We start from the raw sequence: 19627 nt of genomic DNA on the forward strand, positions 1-19627 counted from the left end.
ATAGGATTGTTCTCTCTGGCCATGTAAGCCTGGCATCTCCAATGTCTCCTGGCCAAAGCAGGACTCTTGGTCACCCTCGAGACCTGCTGCCCCATCAATGCTGCCCCATTTCAGTGAGCCGCCCTGACCGTCCACCTAGTCTCCCTGAGCCACAAGCTAGGAGAATCCGCAATCTCTCCCTATCCTGCAATTCCCACGTCTAACTCCCCCGTGTGCTCCCATCCCTCCCCTGGCTGCTCCCCTCCCCCCGAGCGAGCGATCACCTCTCCCACCGGGACCACTGCTCCCCTCTCCCGAGCTACCGCCTCTCCCACCTGGACCACTGGGATGGGCTCTGACAAGCGTCAGTGCCACTGAGCTGCTTCCCCGCACCTGTTCCTACACAGGAGATGATTCTGGGCTTTGAAAAACACCAACCAAATCATGCCAGTCCCCTGCTCAAAATCCTCCACTGGCCCCCCACTGCACACAACAGAATCTAACCCAAGATCCTGTTCTACAAAACTCAGATACAAAGTGGCCCGTCCTCTATCTCATCCTGCATCGCTGGATGCACGCCCCTCGTTCCCCCTCCCCCCGCCCCGAGTCTAGACACACTGCCTTCTTTCCCTTTCTGATTCACTCCACTTTGTTTCCCGCTCAGCGACCTTAGCTGTCCCTTCTATCTGGAGTGTTCTGATCTCCGCATGGCTGGCTCCTTCTTGTCTGTGAGATCTCCCGAGAGTGCAGCAGAGATGGCAGCCTGTCCTGTCAAAGTTTATGTTCCCCCTTAAAGACGCTGGGGGTAGCTTTCCATTCCTACCCGGCTCCCAGTGTGGCCACGGGAGCCCAGGGCGGCTGACCTCTTGCCAAAAGAATGGCAGTGGAAGTGACTCATCTCACTACCCGGCCAAGACTTTCAAGGAAAGGTGTGCCTTTTCCACTCTTCCTCTAGCCAAAAGCAGACGACTCTGACACCCTAGAAGATGACACAGCCTCAAGATGGAAAAAGCCTGTGGCCCCAAACCACCACATGAGGAAAAGCCACTCGTTCTCTAACTAGGAACCCTGAACTTCACTGTTGCATGAGCTAGAAATGGTTCAGACGGTAAAGAATCTGCCTGCAGTGCAGGAGACCTGGGTTCGATCCCTGAATTGGGAAGATTCCTTGGAGAAGGGACTGGCAACCCACTCCAGTATTCTTGCCTGGAGAATCCCATGGACAGAGGAGCCTGGGAGGCTACAGCCCATGGAGTTACAAAGAGTCTGACAAGACTGAGTGACTAACACAAACACGAGCTAGAAATAAACCTCGAGAAACCACTGAAATCGGCTGTATAAACAGCAGCCAGAGTCATTCCAACTAATACAGAGACAGCCCCTAACCACTCAGCCTCAACAGCCAGCCCATCATCTCAGCACATCACTCTGCTCGGCATTCACCATTATTTGAAACATCTCTTAATTATTGGTTATCTGCCTTTCTCAACAGAACATTAGACCTATGGGAGTCATGACCTTATTTGCCAGACTCAGTGCTATGTCCCCAGAACCCAAACCAATGACAGGCACAGAACAGGCAACCAATAAATACTTTGTAATGAATAAGTGAGTAAACATGCTTAGTAGAGAGCTACTGAATTGAATGGGAGGAGCAATAGCTGAAAACAAAGAACTATGGCAGCCTCTTGATGAAAGTAAAAGAGGAGAGTGAAAAAGTTGGCTTAAAGCTCAACATTCAGAAAACTAAGATCATGACATCCGGTCCCATCACTTCATGGCAAATAGATGGGGAAACAATGGAAACAGTGGCAGACTTTTGGGGGGAGGGCTCCAAAATCACTGCAGATGGAGACTGCAGCCATGAAATTAAAAGCCACTTACTCCTTGGAAGGAAAATTATGACCAACCTAGACAGCATATTAAAAAGCAGACACATTACTTTGCCAACAAAGGTCCGTCTAGTCAAGGCTATGGTTTTTCCAGTGGTCATGTGTGGATGTGAGAGTTGGACTATAAAGAAAGTTGAGTGCGGAAGAATTGATGCTTTTGGACTGTGGTGTTGGAGAAGACTCCTGATAGCCCCTTGGACTGCAAGGACATCCAACCAGTTCATCCTAAGGGAAATCAGTCCTGAATATTCATTGGAAGGACTGATGTTGAAGCTGAAACTCTAATACTTTGGCCACCTGATGTGAAGAACTGACTCATTTGAAAAGGGAAGAGAAAGGGATGCTGGGAAAGGGAGAAGGGGACAACAGCAGATGAGATGGTTGGATGACATCACGGATTCAATGGACATGAGGTTGAGTAAACTCTGGGAGTTGGTGATCGACAGGGAGGACTGGTGTGCTGCAAAGAGTCAGACACAACTGAGAGACTGAACTGAACTGAACTGAGCCTGAGCAATAGCTGAGAGGCACATCCTGCCTTGGAGCCCTTGCAACTGTTCCCATTGACTGGAATGTTCTCCCTGAGATAATCTGCCTGGCTCCCTCTTTCAAGTATTTATTCAAATGTCCCTTTTTTCAGTGAAGCTTGCCCAGATGATACCTTTTAAGTCCTGAAATCCTTACACATACACACTGCCTACTTCTTTCTCTGATTTATTTTTCTTCATAGAACTTAACCACCTTCAAACATTCTATATTTTCTAGTCATTAACTCTTTGTCCCCTTCGCTCTCCAGTAACAGGAAAACCCCACGAGGCTAATGTATTCTGTCCATTTTTTTCATGGTTGTATTCCCACTGGCGTATAAGGCACTCAGTTCACATTTGGGGAAGGAAAGAAGAAAGAAAGGAAGAAAAACAATTCTAAGAGCAGAAGAGGTGGGTGGATACATAGGCAAGACTATATAAGGGTTTCGATTGGAACAAGAGGAAAATAGCCTCATGGGCAGAAGACAGAAAGATCACTTTTAAAGAAAATTTTTCTGAATGAATTTCAAAGTCTGATTCCATTACCATAGTGTTTGTACTGCAATTCTGTGATGAAGTAATGGATCACGGACATGATGTCACTGCTTTCACAAGTGCTGCCCACGAAATGAGGGATCAGCAACATGTTCGGGTATTTCTCCTTGAAATAGTTCACCCAGTTGGCGAGCAGAGTGGACTTGCCACAACCACGTTCTCCAGACAACAGCAAAATAGACTTGTAAGCTGGAAGAGGATTTATTCTGAAAAACAAACGGGGGAAATGTAGTCAAGAATAACTACCAAAAAAGAGGGAGGGAGGGAAATTTTTCCTGTATACATCTGTCTCTGAGAGGCATGAAATTCTCATCTCTCTGGGAGGGATTAATGAGGGAGGGAAAATATGTATACACATTGCATGTGTGTTCAGTCGTGTCCAACTCTTTGCAACTCCATGAACTGTAGCCGCCAGGCTCCTCTGTCCATGGGATTTCCCAGGCAAGAATACTGGAGTGAGTTGCCATTTCTTTCTCCAGGGATGTATACATATAGCTGATTCATTTCATTGTACAGCAGAAATTAACACAACATTGTAAAGCAATTATAATCCAATCTTTTAAAAGTTAGAAGAAATTCCAGTCTCTCCACTGTGAACTCACTTGCTTCCAAACAAGTCATTCTCTCTCTGGGTTCGGCTCTGTCCTATATAAAATTAGGAGAGTGGAAAGATGGTAACTTTGGAAGCCTCCTCCAACTACCATAGACTCTAGGGTTGTCCAACATGAACCTGGGGTTACATCAAGGGCCCAACCTGCCCAAAGATCCCGGAAGGGAGACTTTGCACCGTCAGGAGAGAGAATAAAAAATCAAAACACTCATACGCCAAGGATTCCCATAATCCTGATGACCATGACATTCGAAATGCAACAAAATGACTGCAGTTGTCAGTGACTTGGTGAGCAGTGACCGGCTGCTCCATAGGGGTGTTCTGGCTTGTAGTAATGAATAAACATGACTTCTCTGAACTGGCATGAGCACAGTATAACTTGCCTCGTTGCAGAGTCTTAGCCACTGGACCACCAGGGAAGTCCCCGAGTGCCATGCTGTTTTAACCAAACAAACTGTCTTCCTCTTGGCATGGGTTCCCAGAATCATAAGAACGTTGGGAGCTCTGCAGGTCACAGTGGGTGCTGAGACTGGGGCAGAGATGGTGGAGCACAGCCCTGAGCCACTGTGGGTTTATCTCAAATCCTGAAACCCTCACAGGATAAATGATACCTGTGGTAAGAACTGGAGGATGAGGATAGAAGAAATAAAACAGTCCAAGGAATCTCCCTATTTCTAGGGTTGAAACTGGGAAGGACAGCACAGACAACCCCAGCTCTTTCTTCATGCCCCAGCCTCTTCATGCCTGCGGGTGGTGAAGAGAATACATCACCACCCAGAAAAGGAAAAGACATGGGGGTCTGAATGAAGAGGACACTGAAAAAAAGTGAAGGAGTGCAAACTTTGGGTGAAGTGAAGTGAAAGTCGCTCAGTCGTGTCTGACTCTTTGTGACCCCACGGACTATACAGTCCATGGAATTCTCCAGGCCAGAACACTGGAATGGGTAGCCTTTCCCTTTTCCAGGGGATCTTCCCAACCCAGGGACCGAACCCAGGTCTCCCACATTGCAGGCAGATTCTTAACCAGCTGAGCCACAAGGGAAGCCCAAGAATACTGGAGTGGTTAGCCTGTCCCTGCTCCAGGGGATCTTCCCTTCCAAGGAATCAAACCTGGGTCTCCTGCACTGCAAGTGGTTTCTTTGTCTGAATGAAGAGGACACTGAAAAAAGTGAAGAAGCGCAAACTTTGGGTAAGATAACTCAATTCCTTACACAGAAACACAAAGCCATGGCCCATAGTCAGCCATTAATAAGTGTTGGCTGAATATCTTAATGTAATTAATAATGAACTGATGATGTATGTGGAAGTTCTTTGTAAATTATGCAATACTGTACAGATGCATTATTCATGTTTCCTAATCCAACTTTTCCCCTTAAAATCATTTCATCATTGTCAGGAATGACTTAGACAAACTTTGGACTATGGGATTAAAACAGAAGGCGAGCTCTCTGTCTTCCAGGGCTTATAATCTTCTTGAGGAGACTGGAAGAAAGAAACTGAAACAGTCAGGAAAATTTAGCAGTTGCAGAGTGAGTTCTGATGAGGGGATTCTAAGCCGGGGGTGGCTTTTAGGAAGCCTGTCTTGCAGGCAGGGGTAGGAAGGGGGAGGGAAGGAAGGTATTCCAAACTGGGGAAGTCTATTCACTAAAGTCCGACTGCTTTGCTTGGGATTTCTTGACGTCGTACCTGAGAACAGAGTCTAAGCTGGAGCCTGCTGCAGGACTGTTCAAATCAGATTCCATATCCTTTAAGGCAAATCTTTCCAAGATTTCAAAGATCCTGCTAGACTCCTTGGAAATAACAAACACTTCCTTGCATTTCTCAGTGAACTCTTCATGATAGAAACGTTCAAAGTTGTGCTTAAAGTCTTTAGAGACAAAAAGATATATTTAGAGACAAAAAAGATATAAAGACAAAAAGATATAATGTCTTAGATTCGTAGTTTAGCATTTTCCATTTCACATGGTTATTATGAATGCCCAGGGAAGTGTTCTGTGTCCCTACCACCATCTTTCTATGTTAGCACACTATTTCATAACCCACTCTACATTGTAATGCAAGGAAGCTACAGGCAAGCAATTTAATCTTCTTAATGCTACTTGTATCTGAAGTCCTACTTAGGATTCCAAGTTATTTCACGACCTCACAATGAACAGGGCAAAAGAAAAAAAAACAAACTGGATTTGCTACATATATCCTCTTATATTTTTAGATTGTTAGCTAAGTCTAAGTTACCTAATTCAATCTCATAGCATATGTGTTTCTATCCAGGGCAATGGTTGGGGGAGGAAGTGGGGTGTATTTTTAGGATAAGATGCCCTAATACAATGATAACCATGAGTACCGTTTCAACTCTGCCATTGGGCAAGTCCCTTAAACTCTCAGGTAAAATAAGTGGCAGCCAGACAACTGGATCTCTGAGATTCCTTCTAGCTTCAATTTACTGTGTTTCTAAACTCATTGTTAAAGTCAAGGCGTTTTGGACTGCCAAAATATCCCCCCATCTCTGGAGATACCTACATCTCCCAGAGTTTGGGAGGGGGTTGTTTTAAATGATGTGAGGCAGGAGAAAGGACATCTCAGGGTGAACCTGGTAAAGTCTCAAGACATCTTATTCTTCCAGAGTTAACTGGGCTGCCCAGGTTAGGGCCAGAACAGACCGAGAGGACCAACAGCTTGGCCAAGGTCAGCTCTAAATTTCAAGATCTTAGACAGAACTGGAGATGATCCCACAACCTAATGGGTCTCTTTAGCTCACCATGAACCTCACTCACCAGTCTCAGGTAACTCTAAGGACCTCAGAGGTGCTTCTAAAAGTCAAGAGTGTGAACTGATAGCTCAACATTGCCTTATGATAACTACTGGCTACCCAAATGGCCTATTTTCACCCCAGCTATGAGATTTTGGAACTATGTGGGTGATTAACGGGTATTAAAGATCCAAATGAAAAATAATTTAGCCTTTTTTTTTTAAAGATTTTTTTAATAATTCATCCATCCTGTACCTTCTACTGCAGACATGTAGTCCATATATTACATATTCAAAACTAAAGTCTAAAACAAGCTAACCTTTCGATAGTAGTCAACATCGAAGACTATGGAGGAAACTATACAGAAACAATTTGCCTCTTACCCAAATAAATACACAGAAAGGTTTGATTCTTGAATATGTTAGTAAACATTAACTGACGGATGCAGTTCACACTGAGACTAGTCAAAAAATATCACTATTAACTATACTTCAGGCTTTAGTAAAATATATACTATATTCTCCCAGGACTCATTTTTTTATGATTCATCCCCATTACCATAATACATGTCAGGCACTGTTTTCGGGGGCTTAGCATACGTTATTACTCTCAAGGTGATTACTGTTAACCAGAAATCAGAAGAAGAAACCTATAGGCTTACCAATATTATGTCATTTTCCCAAGGTCACACAGCTAGAAACTGAAAAATCTTGGATCTGAGAACATGTCTGTCTTTGGACATTCTAAAACTCCAAGGCTGTAGTGAATACTCAAGATATTTTGGCACTGCTCAACACCCTATTGAGCCACAGACTATCATTTCGGGTCCCATCTTGTCTCAACTCTCAGTTCATGTTAATGTAGTGGGTCTGACTCCCTGCACCTCCAGAGGTGGCATAGGACCCAGGATTAGCCAAATCAGAGCATCATATCACATCAATCACAATACCAGTGATTGAGTCAGATACAAGCATATAGTCCAAGTCCCGCTAATCAGGAACAGAAAGACTTAATGGTAGGACTTTGAGTCATTTACTGCTGGACTTGAACCTGGAGCTGCTACAGCCATCTTCCCTCCATATTGGAGAAGCCAAAGAACTGAGGCAGCATGAGGACAGCAGAGCTGTCAGAGAAACAGTGAGAATCAAGGGCCTGGGATCCTCCTCTGAGCAAGCGGATGCAGCTTGAGCTGAACACAAACCCATCCCTAGGCTTTCAAGTTATATAGACTAATAAATTCTCTTTCTCTTGAAGCCAGTGTAAGTCATTTGCAACCCAGAGTAATGATCGATACAATATTCTTTTCTAGGACCCCAAAATGATTTGGTTTGTAGGTGGAGTCTAGTTTGACCAGCACAGGTGGGATTTCACATCTCACCCCCAACAACAAATGTGAATGACTTTAGGTGGGTCAACTCCCTCCTATTCAGCTGACCACAGATCCGCTCCCTATCATATAACAAGCACTCTGCCTGCCTGGTCCCTAAAGCATCTGAGAATGCACCACACTCATTCCGCATTCCCACACTACTTGGGCCCTTACAGTGGTAATTCATAATCTTTTTTGTGTCATTAAACCTTTTTGATCAAAGACAATGTCTTCCTTTGAGCGATATCTTCCTACGCCCCCCAAACACACATATGCATTAAACCATTCTATTTTTCATATAATTTTAGGGCATTGCAGATCCCTCCCCCAAAGTCTATCTAGGTGAAGAATCTCCACCCTATTCTGATATTGGTCTTCCCTTTTTAATATGTACATGTCTACAAGACACTACTTTCAAAATAACTATAATCATTTCAATACGATGTCAGGCAGTGCTTTTCAAACTTTGATGCACGTGCAACTCAACTGTCATCTTTATTAAAATGCAAATTCTGATTCAACAGACCAAGAATGCACTTCTAGCAAGTTCCTAGGTGATGCTGAGACTACCAGTCCACGGATTACTGACTTTCTGAGTAGTAAGGGTGAAAGCAAATGAGCATTGTTTTGAAGTCAAAAGGACCTGGGTTCATATCCTAGAATGATCCCTCACTGGTGAAGTGACATTAGGTAAGTCACTTAACTGCTACAGAGCTTTAATTGGTTCATCTGTAAAACAGCAATTTCAGCATCTACCTTGCAGGTCTAAATCTTAAAGATTAAAATTGGTAACATGCAAAAATCATTTGACAATAAAAGTTCTCTTCCCTTTAGATTAGGTTGTCTCAACCTTGGCACTATTGACATTTGGAATTGGAAAATTCTTTATTATGAGGGGGAGTCTGTGCACTGGAGGGTGTGTAACAGTGACCCTGACCTCCGCCTGGTAGGTACCAGTAGTACACTCCCAACCGTGACACCAAAAGTCTTCAGATGTAGCCAGAAGTCCCTTGGGGGTGAAATCAGCCCTGGTCTAGAACCTCTGCTCTGGATCTACACATTAGCTGCCAAATATTTTAGGTCTTTTCCGAGCTCCTTGACTCCCTAAATTGTCTTCCATGACCTACTATTTACTCTTATTCTCAGTTTCAAAAATCTTCACATGAAGTGCATCTTACGGGAATATGCTAACAATTTTAAATGCATAAATAACATTTTCAACCATTTTAAAATTTCTTTCACAAGGAAGACACACAAAACACATGAACCTATGACAACAGACTTAGCTATCTCCATATTTACTAACCTGTATTTTCCGTCATTACAGTGGCTGGGCAAAGTTTCTCTATCACAACCAACCAGTCCTTGAGAATCAGCTCACCCAACTCGTGGAGATCTTTATACAACCTGACAGGGAGCCCTTTGCTAATAATCTTGGCCTTAAGCATTCCGATCTTTAATTTCTCCTCATCATCAGTCAGACAACCCGAAGACAGCATCTCCTCCTTTTCTTCATCCCAAGTCTTCAGCGGCATGGTTCCCCTCCTAAAGTAAAAATACTGAAATTGAGACTCATTCAGAAATGCTGCTTGGATGACCTCTAGCTCCATCAGACTGCAGGTGGGATACTCCAGAACCCAAGGATAACCATTTTTTGCAGCAACATAGAGATTCTGTTCCACTCTGGATAAACTTGACAAGTCAGTTGCCTTGGAGAACATGACAGGTGAGTAGTTCTAGAGAAAGTCCCCGTATGTCTGGCCCAGCAAGCAGATGAAAAAAGGAAAGCAGCTGTTCACATAGTCGAGACAGAGCTTCAGGTGTTGCGACTGGAGACAAAAATGCTGTCTGAACAGGTTGGAGAGTGTCGGTTCTTGGGCCTCCAACAATGACCATCTCAGGTCCACAGCTTTGAAATACGTGCCCCGGGAATTGCAGAGTTCATTCAGCTGAGGGAAGATGTAGCTTGCCAAAAAGTCTCTCTCTTCTTCAAAATCACCCAGAGTTGAGCAGATGTAAGGCTGAATGGGTTTCTGCGGCTTTAAAAGGAATTGGGCAGACCTGTCTTCACTCTCATTTGCCTTCATTTCACTATGCTCAGAGATGACATAACCCTTAAAATAGAACAATTTTTGTTCTGGTGCAGCCACCGACCTCCTCTGTTTCTATGACTTTCTCCTAATTATGTTTGCTATAAACAGATTGAAATCTTTCCCCAGAATGTCTTCTTCTTATAGATACTATAATGTTAGTGATGGCAAACAATGCACAGATCAGACTTGAAAAACAATCGAGTTTAAGTCAGGACTGAAAAAGAAAAAGAAAAATTCTTTTTAGGATTCCAGGAAGTTCATTGATCCTCTGTTTTTTCCCCACAGCTTTTGCTGAAGAGCTGAGATCCACAGGTGGTAAGTAGGCACTGAATACAGTTCTCCCTGTTTTCCTCAGCACCCCCCATCCTACCTTTTCAGTGTTCCTTTGCCCACCTGCTCCTTCTGCCCCTGTTAATTTGGAATCTATGCAAGGGGACTTGCTAAAGAGTGTGAAAAGGAAGGCAAATGCAGAAAAGGAGCCTAGCATACCTAGCAACAGAATAAGCCAAGACCCATGACTGTGATCAGAAGCAAGAATGAAAATTGTTATGAAGTTGAGGTCAGGAAAGAGGAATACATCAAAATAGCAATATAATAAGGCCCAAGAGCAATAATGCACCCGGCAGCTGAGAGGCAAGGAAGTCTGGATTTAAGAACTTCATGGAGTACTGTGATTATTTCTATCTCAAGTTGTGCAGGCTCTCACAACATTCCATTCACCTACATGCATTGGAAATTCAAATTCCACTGAGCTAATGGAAAAACACACACCCTCCAACAATGAGGTAGATATGCTTGCATCTTGCTCAGAAGCAAAAGATTCAATGAAAAGTACCTAGTTTTATCAGCTTTTTCTTGATGCAACTCATTTCCTTACCAAATGTTGCTTCACTGTTTATGTTCGTTGCTTTCACCTATGGAGAAACATACCGTTTTATAACGAATAGGGCAATTCTCCATCAAGACCACCTGACAAGGATATAATAATGCATTACCTTTTGAAAAGTGTTAACCCTTTTGCATTTAATTGTAACAATAATCACACAATAGATAATATTACCATTCTACTTCACTAATGAAGAAACAAAAGTTCAGACAGGATAAGCAACATGTCCAAAGTCACGTGGCTAGTAAGTGAAGAGGCAGGATCTAAACACAAGTCAGCCTGACTCCAGGACACATACATTACACTGCCTCCATATTATATGGATAAGACTCTAGGTGTTTATTTTTTTTTTTAAGACTCTAGGTCTTGAAGATACCATAAATCAATGGGTAGAAAACACCTACATAATAAATGATACTGTAATAAGTAGGTGACAATTCGAAAGTTAATCTCACACAAACAAAATCTAAAAGATAACTGAAGAGGCATCATAAGCACTTTATTAAAAGACTTTCTGCCTGCCATGTAGGAGGCTAGAATTAGATTATCAGCACTTGAAAATATCCACCTTTTCCTATTTCCAAGTGATCAGAGGTAATTTACATCTTGGTCTCTACCAGGTCCCAAACACCCAGCATAAGGACTGGCTCAGAGTAGGTGACAGGTGAATATTTGTTGAACAAAAGAATTTAGTATAATTTTTAAATGAAAATAAAACATAATTAAATATTAATCAAACTGGGAAAAGATTTCCAAAACTTTTAAGCTATAGAAGAAATCACAAAAGATGTACAAATAATAACCACATATTTAAAAGACCCAAAGGCAAACAATGGACTGTAAAAAATATTTGCCACAAATAAATTTATCTTTATTCTAAGAAAAACACTGACATCCTAGTAGATATACAAGCAAAAGATACAAATAAGTTTTAAAAAATACAAGAATATATATAAAAACATATTTAACCCTCCTAGAATTCAAAGAAATTTAAAAGTACTCAATGATACAGACATTTGAAAGTATAGCTATCTAAACCATGGGATCGCAAAGAGTTGGACACAGCTTAGTGACTGCACAACAATAACAATCTAAATATTGATGAAATTTGTACCTTATGTATACCTATGGAATTGTAAACTGGTAACTCTGGAAAGCTATTGGAAGGTATGTTTGCAAAGTAAATGGCAATATACTTCAAAATATATTACTACTTTCTGGGAATCACTCCAAGGAACTAATCAAAATAGTGAAAAACTATAACTAGTAGGTGTTCATTGCATTGTTTATGATAGAAAAAAATAGAAAAAGAAAGGAAGCAAACTAAATGATCTTCCAAATGACATAACTAAGAGGGTAATAGTCACTGATGGCAAGCGATACATATATATATAAAAGAAAATTATGGGCTTCTGCTTCCAGCCATGATAAATAACAGGACATGATTTACCTACCCCTCTTCAAAAAATTAGAAAACTGGACAAAATATATGAATTGCTATTTTCGGATATTATACATCAGGCAGTACAAAGTGTGTGATCCTAGAGAGAAGTAAACTAGGAGTGATTATCAGAAAAAGTAGACTTCACAACAAGTGTCACTAGTAATAGAAAGTGACATTACATAATGACAAAGTAGTCCACGAAGAAAGCATAATAATCCTAAGTGTGCACGCACCTAACAACAGAGTTTCAAAACACCCAAAGCAAAGCTGGTAGAAATGACAGGAGAAATAGACAAACCCATAATACAAGTTAGAGATTTTAAAACTCATCTCTTAAGTAATCGATAGTTTAAGTAGTTAGATAATCAGCAAAGATGTAGAAGACCTAAAAAACATTATTAAGCAAGCTGGTTTTGAACATTTCACCCAAAAGCAGCAGAATACAGATTCTTCTCACATACACATAGAACAATCACCAAAATGAACCAGCTTCTAGGCCAAAGTTCAGCAAACTGCAGCCTAAAGGCTAAGGCCTACCTGTTCCCTGTTTTTATAAAGAACATTTTACCAGAACTCAGTCACTTTCACTTATAGTGAGTATTTAATATTACAAGAGCAGAGCTGAGTAGTCATGACAGAGATTATTTGGCCCACAAAGCCTGAAATATTTTCTATCTGGCCTTTTAAGTAAAAGGTTTGCTGAAGTCCATCCTAGGTCATAAACCATCCTAGGTCATAAACCAATACTCTAACAAATCTGAAAGAATTAAAATCATATAAATTCTGTTCTCTAACCCCAATGGAATTAAACTTGAAATTGATGACAGAAAGATACCTGAAAAATTGACAAATTTTGGAAATTAAATAATACATTTCTAAATAACTCATGAGTCAAAGAGAAAAGCGGGGAAAAAAAAAACAAACAGCGATTGGTGACAGAAAAGAGACCATTAGTTGCCTGGTGGAGGGTGGGGAGAAAATAACTGGGAAGGGAACTCTTTACGGCACCTGGAATGTTTTCTATCATAATCAAAGTGGTAGTTAGATGTAGGCATTCATCAAAACTTATCAACTGACCACTTAAAATGGGTGCATTTTATATAAATTAGACCAAAAATAGAGCTGATAGCGTAAAAATCTGAGAACTAGGACTTCCCTGGTGGTCCAGCAGCTAAGACTTCATCTTTCCAGTGCAGGTGGCCCGTTTGACTCCTGGTCAGTGTGAGGCTGTCATGGCTAACGCCATGACAGGCAGTCTAGATTAGGAGTAGGCCTGGTTTCCCGGGGTAACATAATTATCAGGCCTCCTGGAGCCATCCAATCAACATATGCCTAGCAAGGAAAAAGGGAACCTATCAGGAGAAAGCTGAAAGCTAAAAGCCCCACGTTGGGCCAACAAAAATTACCTTGCAACTGTGCAACCAATCCGCTTGCGCCAACTACCCGCTGTGTAACCAATCCGATTGCGCCAACTACCTGCTGCTTATTTTGACCTAATAAATACCCGAGAGAACCGGGGCTCAGGGCTTTCGTCCTCACACCCTTGATGAGGACGGGAGGCCCTGGCTTGAGTCAGTAATAAATTCCCCTATTGCAAGTTGCATTGTTTCGAGGAGTCTTCTTTCCCGACCGGGGACTCGGACTACGGGCAGAACATAATAACTCCACAACTGCTAGTGAAGAACCTTCCCAGTTTTTGTAGAAATAGAGGATTAATGGGGACAGGAGTGGGGAGGTGGACAGAAGTAGAAGAAGTTATCTTGGAGTGGAAAGATAAAAGTAGGATATGATTTTTTTTATTTTACTTTAAAACAATGTAAACAAAAAAAAAAACTAACTACAAACTTTTCATTATTACTATAAAGTGCAAAACCCTTATCACATGTCACAGATAGACAGTAGCCATAAACACAATGCATTAAAAACCAAACGTGCTGCTCGATTTAAAAAGGATGACCAATAATGCCTACTGTGGAGCACAGGGAACCCTGCTCGGTGCTACCTGGCGGGCTGTGTGGGTGGGGAGCCTAGGGGAGAATGGACACGTGTGTATGTATGACCGAGTCCCTTCGCGGTCCATTTGAAACTGTCACATCATTGTTAACTGGTTACACCCCAATGCAAAATTAAAAAGTTAAAAAAAATTTTAATAGCAAACAGCACTGAATAAATTCTATTAGATACATTCCCCTTTTTATGGAAAAGGTAGACTAATGTGTGCTTATTAGAGAGCTATTTAAGACAAGCTTGGAGCAAGCTGACTTTCTCTTGGCATAATCAGGAAGACTAAAACAGAACTGAAAGAGCCCAACAACTGCGCCAGAGAACCAAAGCTATTTAATATCTGTCCCTCGCCTACTTGATAGCAGCAAGTGGCATTAGAGCGGCACCTTCCACACTCTTGGGGATACAGAGGTTGAGTGTGGGCTCTGGAGTGACATAAACTCCCCCAAGATCTCACTCTGATGGTAGCTCTTGCAGCTGTGAGTCTGAAAACAATGACCAAATCCTATATAGCAGGATTAAATGAGACTCTGCATAATAGGCACCTAATAAACATTTTTTTAAAATTTGTTTTAACACCGCAAAGATGAAAGCACATTCCCTAGTAAGGGCTGAGGACTCCTGTTCCAGGGCCCTAGATAAACATTACTGCCCTGGGTGTCCTGTTATCCTGAGGCCTAGTGTCTAGCTTTTCCTTCCACTCTATGAACTGCTTCACCATCACTTCAATAAATTCCCTGTTCTTATTTCCAAAAAGAAATGAAGAGACAAAGAGGGAGGGAGAGAGAGAATGGAGGAAGGAAGGAAGGAACAGCCTTCCCAACAGATTTCTTAAGCAAATTATCACTGTTTAGTTTGCATTTTAGAGTCTGCAAGGTATATATAAAGTCCTCAATCAATGTTTGCTATTCCTACTGCTGTTGTCAGTGTTAACATTACCTCTACAGCAAATGTTTGACTTCAAATTTTGTGATAAAGTAGCCTCAAAGTAGTATCGCTCTATTTATCACTGCAATTTAGAACTAGAAGTTATGAGACTATTTACAAACTGGTGAAAATTTCCTCTGCTTTTTTTTCCCAGAAATTTCTGTTAATATGCTTAGGCTTAGAAATTTCTATATATAAATAACATGCCCCCACCCCCACCCTTCATGGTCACAGCATCTAACTTTAGTAATTTTAGTTTGACAGCCCCAAGCTGTACTTTTTATTTTTTAAAGCTTTTTATTCTTAAAACAAAATTTGGTGGGAATGTAAACTGGCACAGCTTTCCTAGAGTGTAATTTATCAGTATCAAAACCCTTTAAACAACTCATTTTATCAATTTATCATTTCAATTTTAAGAATTTATTCTATTTGTCTATAAGGATTTAATTTTAATTTAATTTTTCTCACTAAGTTGTGGCAGACTCTTTGTGACCCCTTTAAAAATGGATGCTCAATCTTAGTTAAGGAGGTCTCCCCCATTCCTGCCATGTACCCACAGCCTTTCTTATTTTCTCCTAAGCTGGATTTCTTTTTTATATGGTATAAGATAGGAGTCAACTTTATTTTTCTTTACATGGATAATCAGTCAAGGTCAGCATCATTTATAAAACAAACCATCATTTCTCCTCTAAACTGAAACATCTCTTTTATCATGTATTAAATTGAAACAATCTATCTTTGGATTCTCTCTTTACCTACATTGTTCTGTTTGTCTATTCAAACATGTAGTAGATAGGTATCATCCTTTTTCATTGTGCAGCATCTGAATCCCCTTCCTATTTGGGGGGAAATCCCCACTTCTGGCTCTTGCCCCCCCCACCCCCCTTTCACGAGCCCATTACTCACCAAAGAAGCTGAAGATGCCAGCTAGAATCTTTCTCAGCTTCTCTTGCAGCTAGGGTATGGTAACAGCCGGCTTCTAATGGCCCCAGTGATTTCTGACTCCTGGTATTCACCTCTTCATGTAATCGCCTCTCTCACTAAGTAGAGTTAGTTGAAATGACGGTGTGTGATTTCTGAGCTTGGTTATGAGTTATCACAGCTTCTGCCTTGTTTCTGATGTGGATCACTCACTCTGGGGAAAGCCAGCTACCATACTGTGAGCTCACTCAAGTAGCCCAAGGGAGAGGTCCAAGCAGTGAGGAACTGACAACTCTGGTAAACACCCATGTGACTGAGTCGTCACAGAGCAGGTTCTCCAGCCCCAGCCAAGCCTTTGATGTCAGCAGCAGATGTTGACATCCTGACTGCAGCTTCATGAGAAACCCAGAATCAGGACTACCAAGCTACGCACTCCTACATTCCCCACTATAGATACTGTGCAAGATAGTACATGCTTATTTCTTTAACCTACAGTTTTGGGGTAATTTGCTACACAGCAATAATACCCTATAGGATATGGCACCAGACTCAACTTCTCCATTCCTTTTATATTCTTCAATAAGATTTTACAGTTTTCTTCATGTTGGAGCTATGTCTTTCAAGTTTATTCCTAAGTATTTTATGGTTTTGGTCTCTAATATGAATGAAGGTGTTAGAATTTCCATTTTTGTGTTTTCTGCAAGATTAGGGTATGTCTATTGATGCTTATATATTTGTTATAGTCAATGATTTTTTCCCCCTCGCTAGAGTCTGTTGAATTTTCGGATAAGCAATCATTTCACCAGTGAGAAGGAATTTTAAAGTGAAAGACCACAACTGTTTTAAAATTAATGTTGACTACGGTGCTCCTCTGTCCATGGGATTCTCCAGGCAAGAATACTGGAGTGGGTTGCCATCCCGACCCAGGAATTGAACCCAGATCTCCCGAATTGCAGGCAGATGTTTTACCGACTGAGCTATGCAGGAAGCCCCACTTCATTTTTTTGTCTCAGACACTTTTACACAGTGTGGGACAATACTGACAACTGGGGCATCTCTGTCTGGTTCCTGCTTCCTACTGAAATGGGCTTTAGTGTTCTTTGTTTTGGGTTTTTGTTGTTGTTCTTTAAATTAATAGTTGCTATTAGGGTTTTTTGGATTCAGGTATAATTTATATACGACAAAATTCACTCTTTTCAAAGTTTACAGTTTGATGAGTTCCAACCACCACAAAAATCAAGATCAAGAGCATTTTTATCACCACACCTCAAAATTCCCTCACATTCTTTTGCATTCTCTTATATCTTTGCTTCAGTTTAAATAAGACACATGCACTGATGATGTTAATATTTCTTCCAGTTCTGCAGAGACCATATCTATATTGTTTTCCCTTATACTGTCAGCACTTTGCATAATCCTAGGCACATACCAGGTTTCCAACACTGCCGAATTAATAAATGAAATCGTGAACCAAAAAATGAACCAAGAAATTCACCCTGGAGTTCAGCTCCACACGTCAGTGCTCTCAGATGCCAACTGCTATCTTCTCGTCATCTCCCCAGTCTGCATTCTCCCTGACTCAGCACTAGACGACCCCTGTCACCCAGGTGAGCCATCCATTGTTCCTAATGATACCCCTGTGTGTGTCTGGTTTTTCTCTCCCAAGCTCAATCGCAAAGGAAGGTGCTATCTAGTGGAGTTAACTGTGCTCAAGAAAAAGCTTAACAATAGTAACGGTAACAATAACAAAAACAACAATGGTAGCCTTTCCAGTAGTATTCGTGGACACTGTCAAAGGGGAAAAACTAAAATTAAGAAGGAAAGGACCCAGATCCAAAGGTCATGAGCTTAATAAGAATCTGAAGTGTAAGTTCTGGAGAAGTTAGGCCAAGATAGGACCTGAGGATCAATCATGGGTCAAGTGGCAGAAGAGGTGGAGACCGCAGGGGAGAAACAGAGGCTGGAAACAGGGTAAGCTGCCCGTCCCTTGGACAGGGTGCACAGCCATGAATCACGTCTTAAAGGGATAGACTTGAGCCTGACAACAACCAACCATCTTTCTCTGCCAGTCAGTCTTGTGTTCTGCCTGTCTTGCGCAGTCATCGATTGCAGAACCATGTGCCCACAAGCAATGCATCTATTTTGGAGAGCCCATCTCACTCTCAGTTTCCTCCAGGTGCAGCACAAAAAAAATGACCCACCACTGACCAGTTAAGATGGAGTCTGCAATTTCAGAACTGGTTGCTTACTTGTTCAGAACTAGAGAAATGTTATGAAATGCAGAAAAGTCAAGGCACTCATCTTTTTCTAAAAACAAAAAATAAACGAGTTGAAACTCACAAAAACGCGAATGTTGAGATTTCTAAATGTAATTCCTACCCTAGTATACCCTTAAAAAAAAAAAAGACGCAAGCACAGAAGCATGACCAAAGCTTTGTAAGCTAAACTTTTCTTACTAACAACAAAGACAGGTAATTTAGGCAGATGTAAATGAAGCACCACCACAATGGGTAAGTGCTGACCACAGATTTAAGACCGGCAAACCTAAATAGGGGAAGTTATAAATATATACGAGAGCCTGTCATTGAAAACGTGCCTTCAGGAGTTCGGATGATTACCTGAAAACAAATTTGAAGTTCAATTACCCTGTAGGACGCAGTAAGGAAAGCAGTGTTTTTGTCAGAAACTGGGGTGCGAGTCAGGGTGGGGGTTATGTACAGACTAGGTTAAAGAGACAGAGAAAATATTTTCCAGGGCGCAAGCTTAGGGTGAGGGACTTCCCTCACACGAAAGACACCTGGTCTTTCTGTACTTCTACGAAGTGACAAAGCTGGACTCCCTCGCTCATCTGCAGCCCCACAGGTTTTGCTTTCAAAGATCTGCAGGTGTATCCTCCTGCACGTCAAACTGAAAGCGCTTCTTCCTTTTGTGCTAGACTGGACTTCACTACCAAGCTCTCCACCTGACTTACAGCAGGGACTCTGGGACCACCGGGTCACCGCCTTTGAACTTCAAGAGGGAGTCGGGGCATCAAAGTTGCTCGCCATTTCCCTCAAGGGAAGGTGGAGGGAGCCCCGCTACTCTCTTCTGGAAATCGAATCTGGAGGCCTGGGATTCCGGCCGTGAAAGGAGCGGACGCAACAGGGATTCCGGCTGCCCAAGTGACGCACGGGAAGGCAGATTCGGAAAAGGCTAGCGAACGAGGCAAGGCTGGGGCCAGACTGAGAGAGGCCGCCCCCCAGAACACGGGGGTCTCGGCCAAGGCCTTGGGAGCTTTCTAGGCCCGCTTCTAAAGGATGTACACTGGAGAGTCTGGAATACGTACAGACCTCTACGGCAATGGGAACGAGGGGTAAATTCCAAAACACGCAGCGGAGAGCTCCCGCAAAGACACGCTGGGAAGACAAGCAAAAGGAAGAGCCAAACTACGCAGCTGATCAAAGACTACGATTCCCAGCATGCGCTACGGAGTTTCCTCTTTAGTACGTTGCATGCTGGGAACTGTAGTTCAACATCACTCGCATCGAAAAGCGCTTCGGGGGATTTTCCACCTCTCACGTGTGTCTCTTTACCGAGAAGCACTGCCAAATAGAAAGGTGACTGCGAAAAAGTCGCTCTGGAATCATTCCCAATGTGACCCCACGCGTGGGCACGGAAAAGGTGGAATAGTCG

At 42.1% G+C, this 19627-nt stretch overlaps 1 protein-coding gene across 5 annotated transcripts in view; it reads right to left on the reverse strand.

Moving 5' to 3' along the window:
- Positions 1-19381, reverse strand: part of LOC136169828 (putative tetratricopeptide repeat protein 41) — an 83249-nt gene extending 63868 nt beyond the window's left edge. Inside the window, exons 1-4 of one of the 5 annotated variants that reach the window (XM_065937970.1) lie at positions 19285-19375; positions 15941-16074; positions 8987-9987; positions 2945-3159 (exon numbers count right to left, since the gene is read on the reverse strand). In XM_065937970.1, the coding sequence (XP_065794042.1) occupies positions 2945-3044 (100 nt within the window). In that variant the 5' untranslated portion in view covers positions 3045-3159; positions 8987-9987; positions 15941-16074; positions 19285-19375. Of the gene's footprint in view, positions 1-2944; positions 3160-8986; positions 9988-15940; positions 16075-19284 lie in introns of those variants that run through there. The other 4 variants (XM_065937961.1, XM_065937979.1, XM_065938006.1 and 1 more) reach the window with 4 other exon arrangements.
- Positions 19382-19627: the final 246 nt, after the last annotated feature.

This window comes from Muntiacus reevesi, chromosome 1 (assembly GCF_963930625.1).
Source record: "Muntiacus reevesi chromosome 1, mMunRee1.1, whole genome shotgun sequence".
Classification (NCBI taxonomy): domain Eukaryota; kingdom Metazoa; phylum Chordata; class Mammalia; order Artiodactyla; family Cervidae; genus Muntiacus; species Muntiacus reevesi.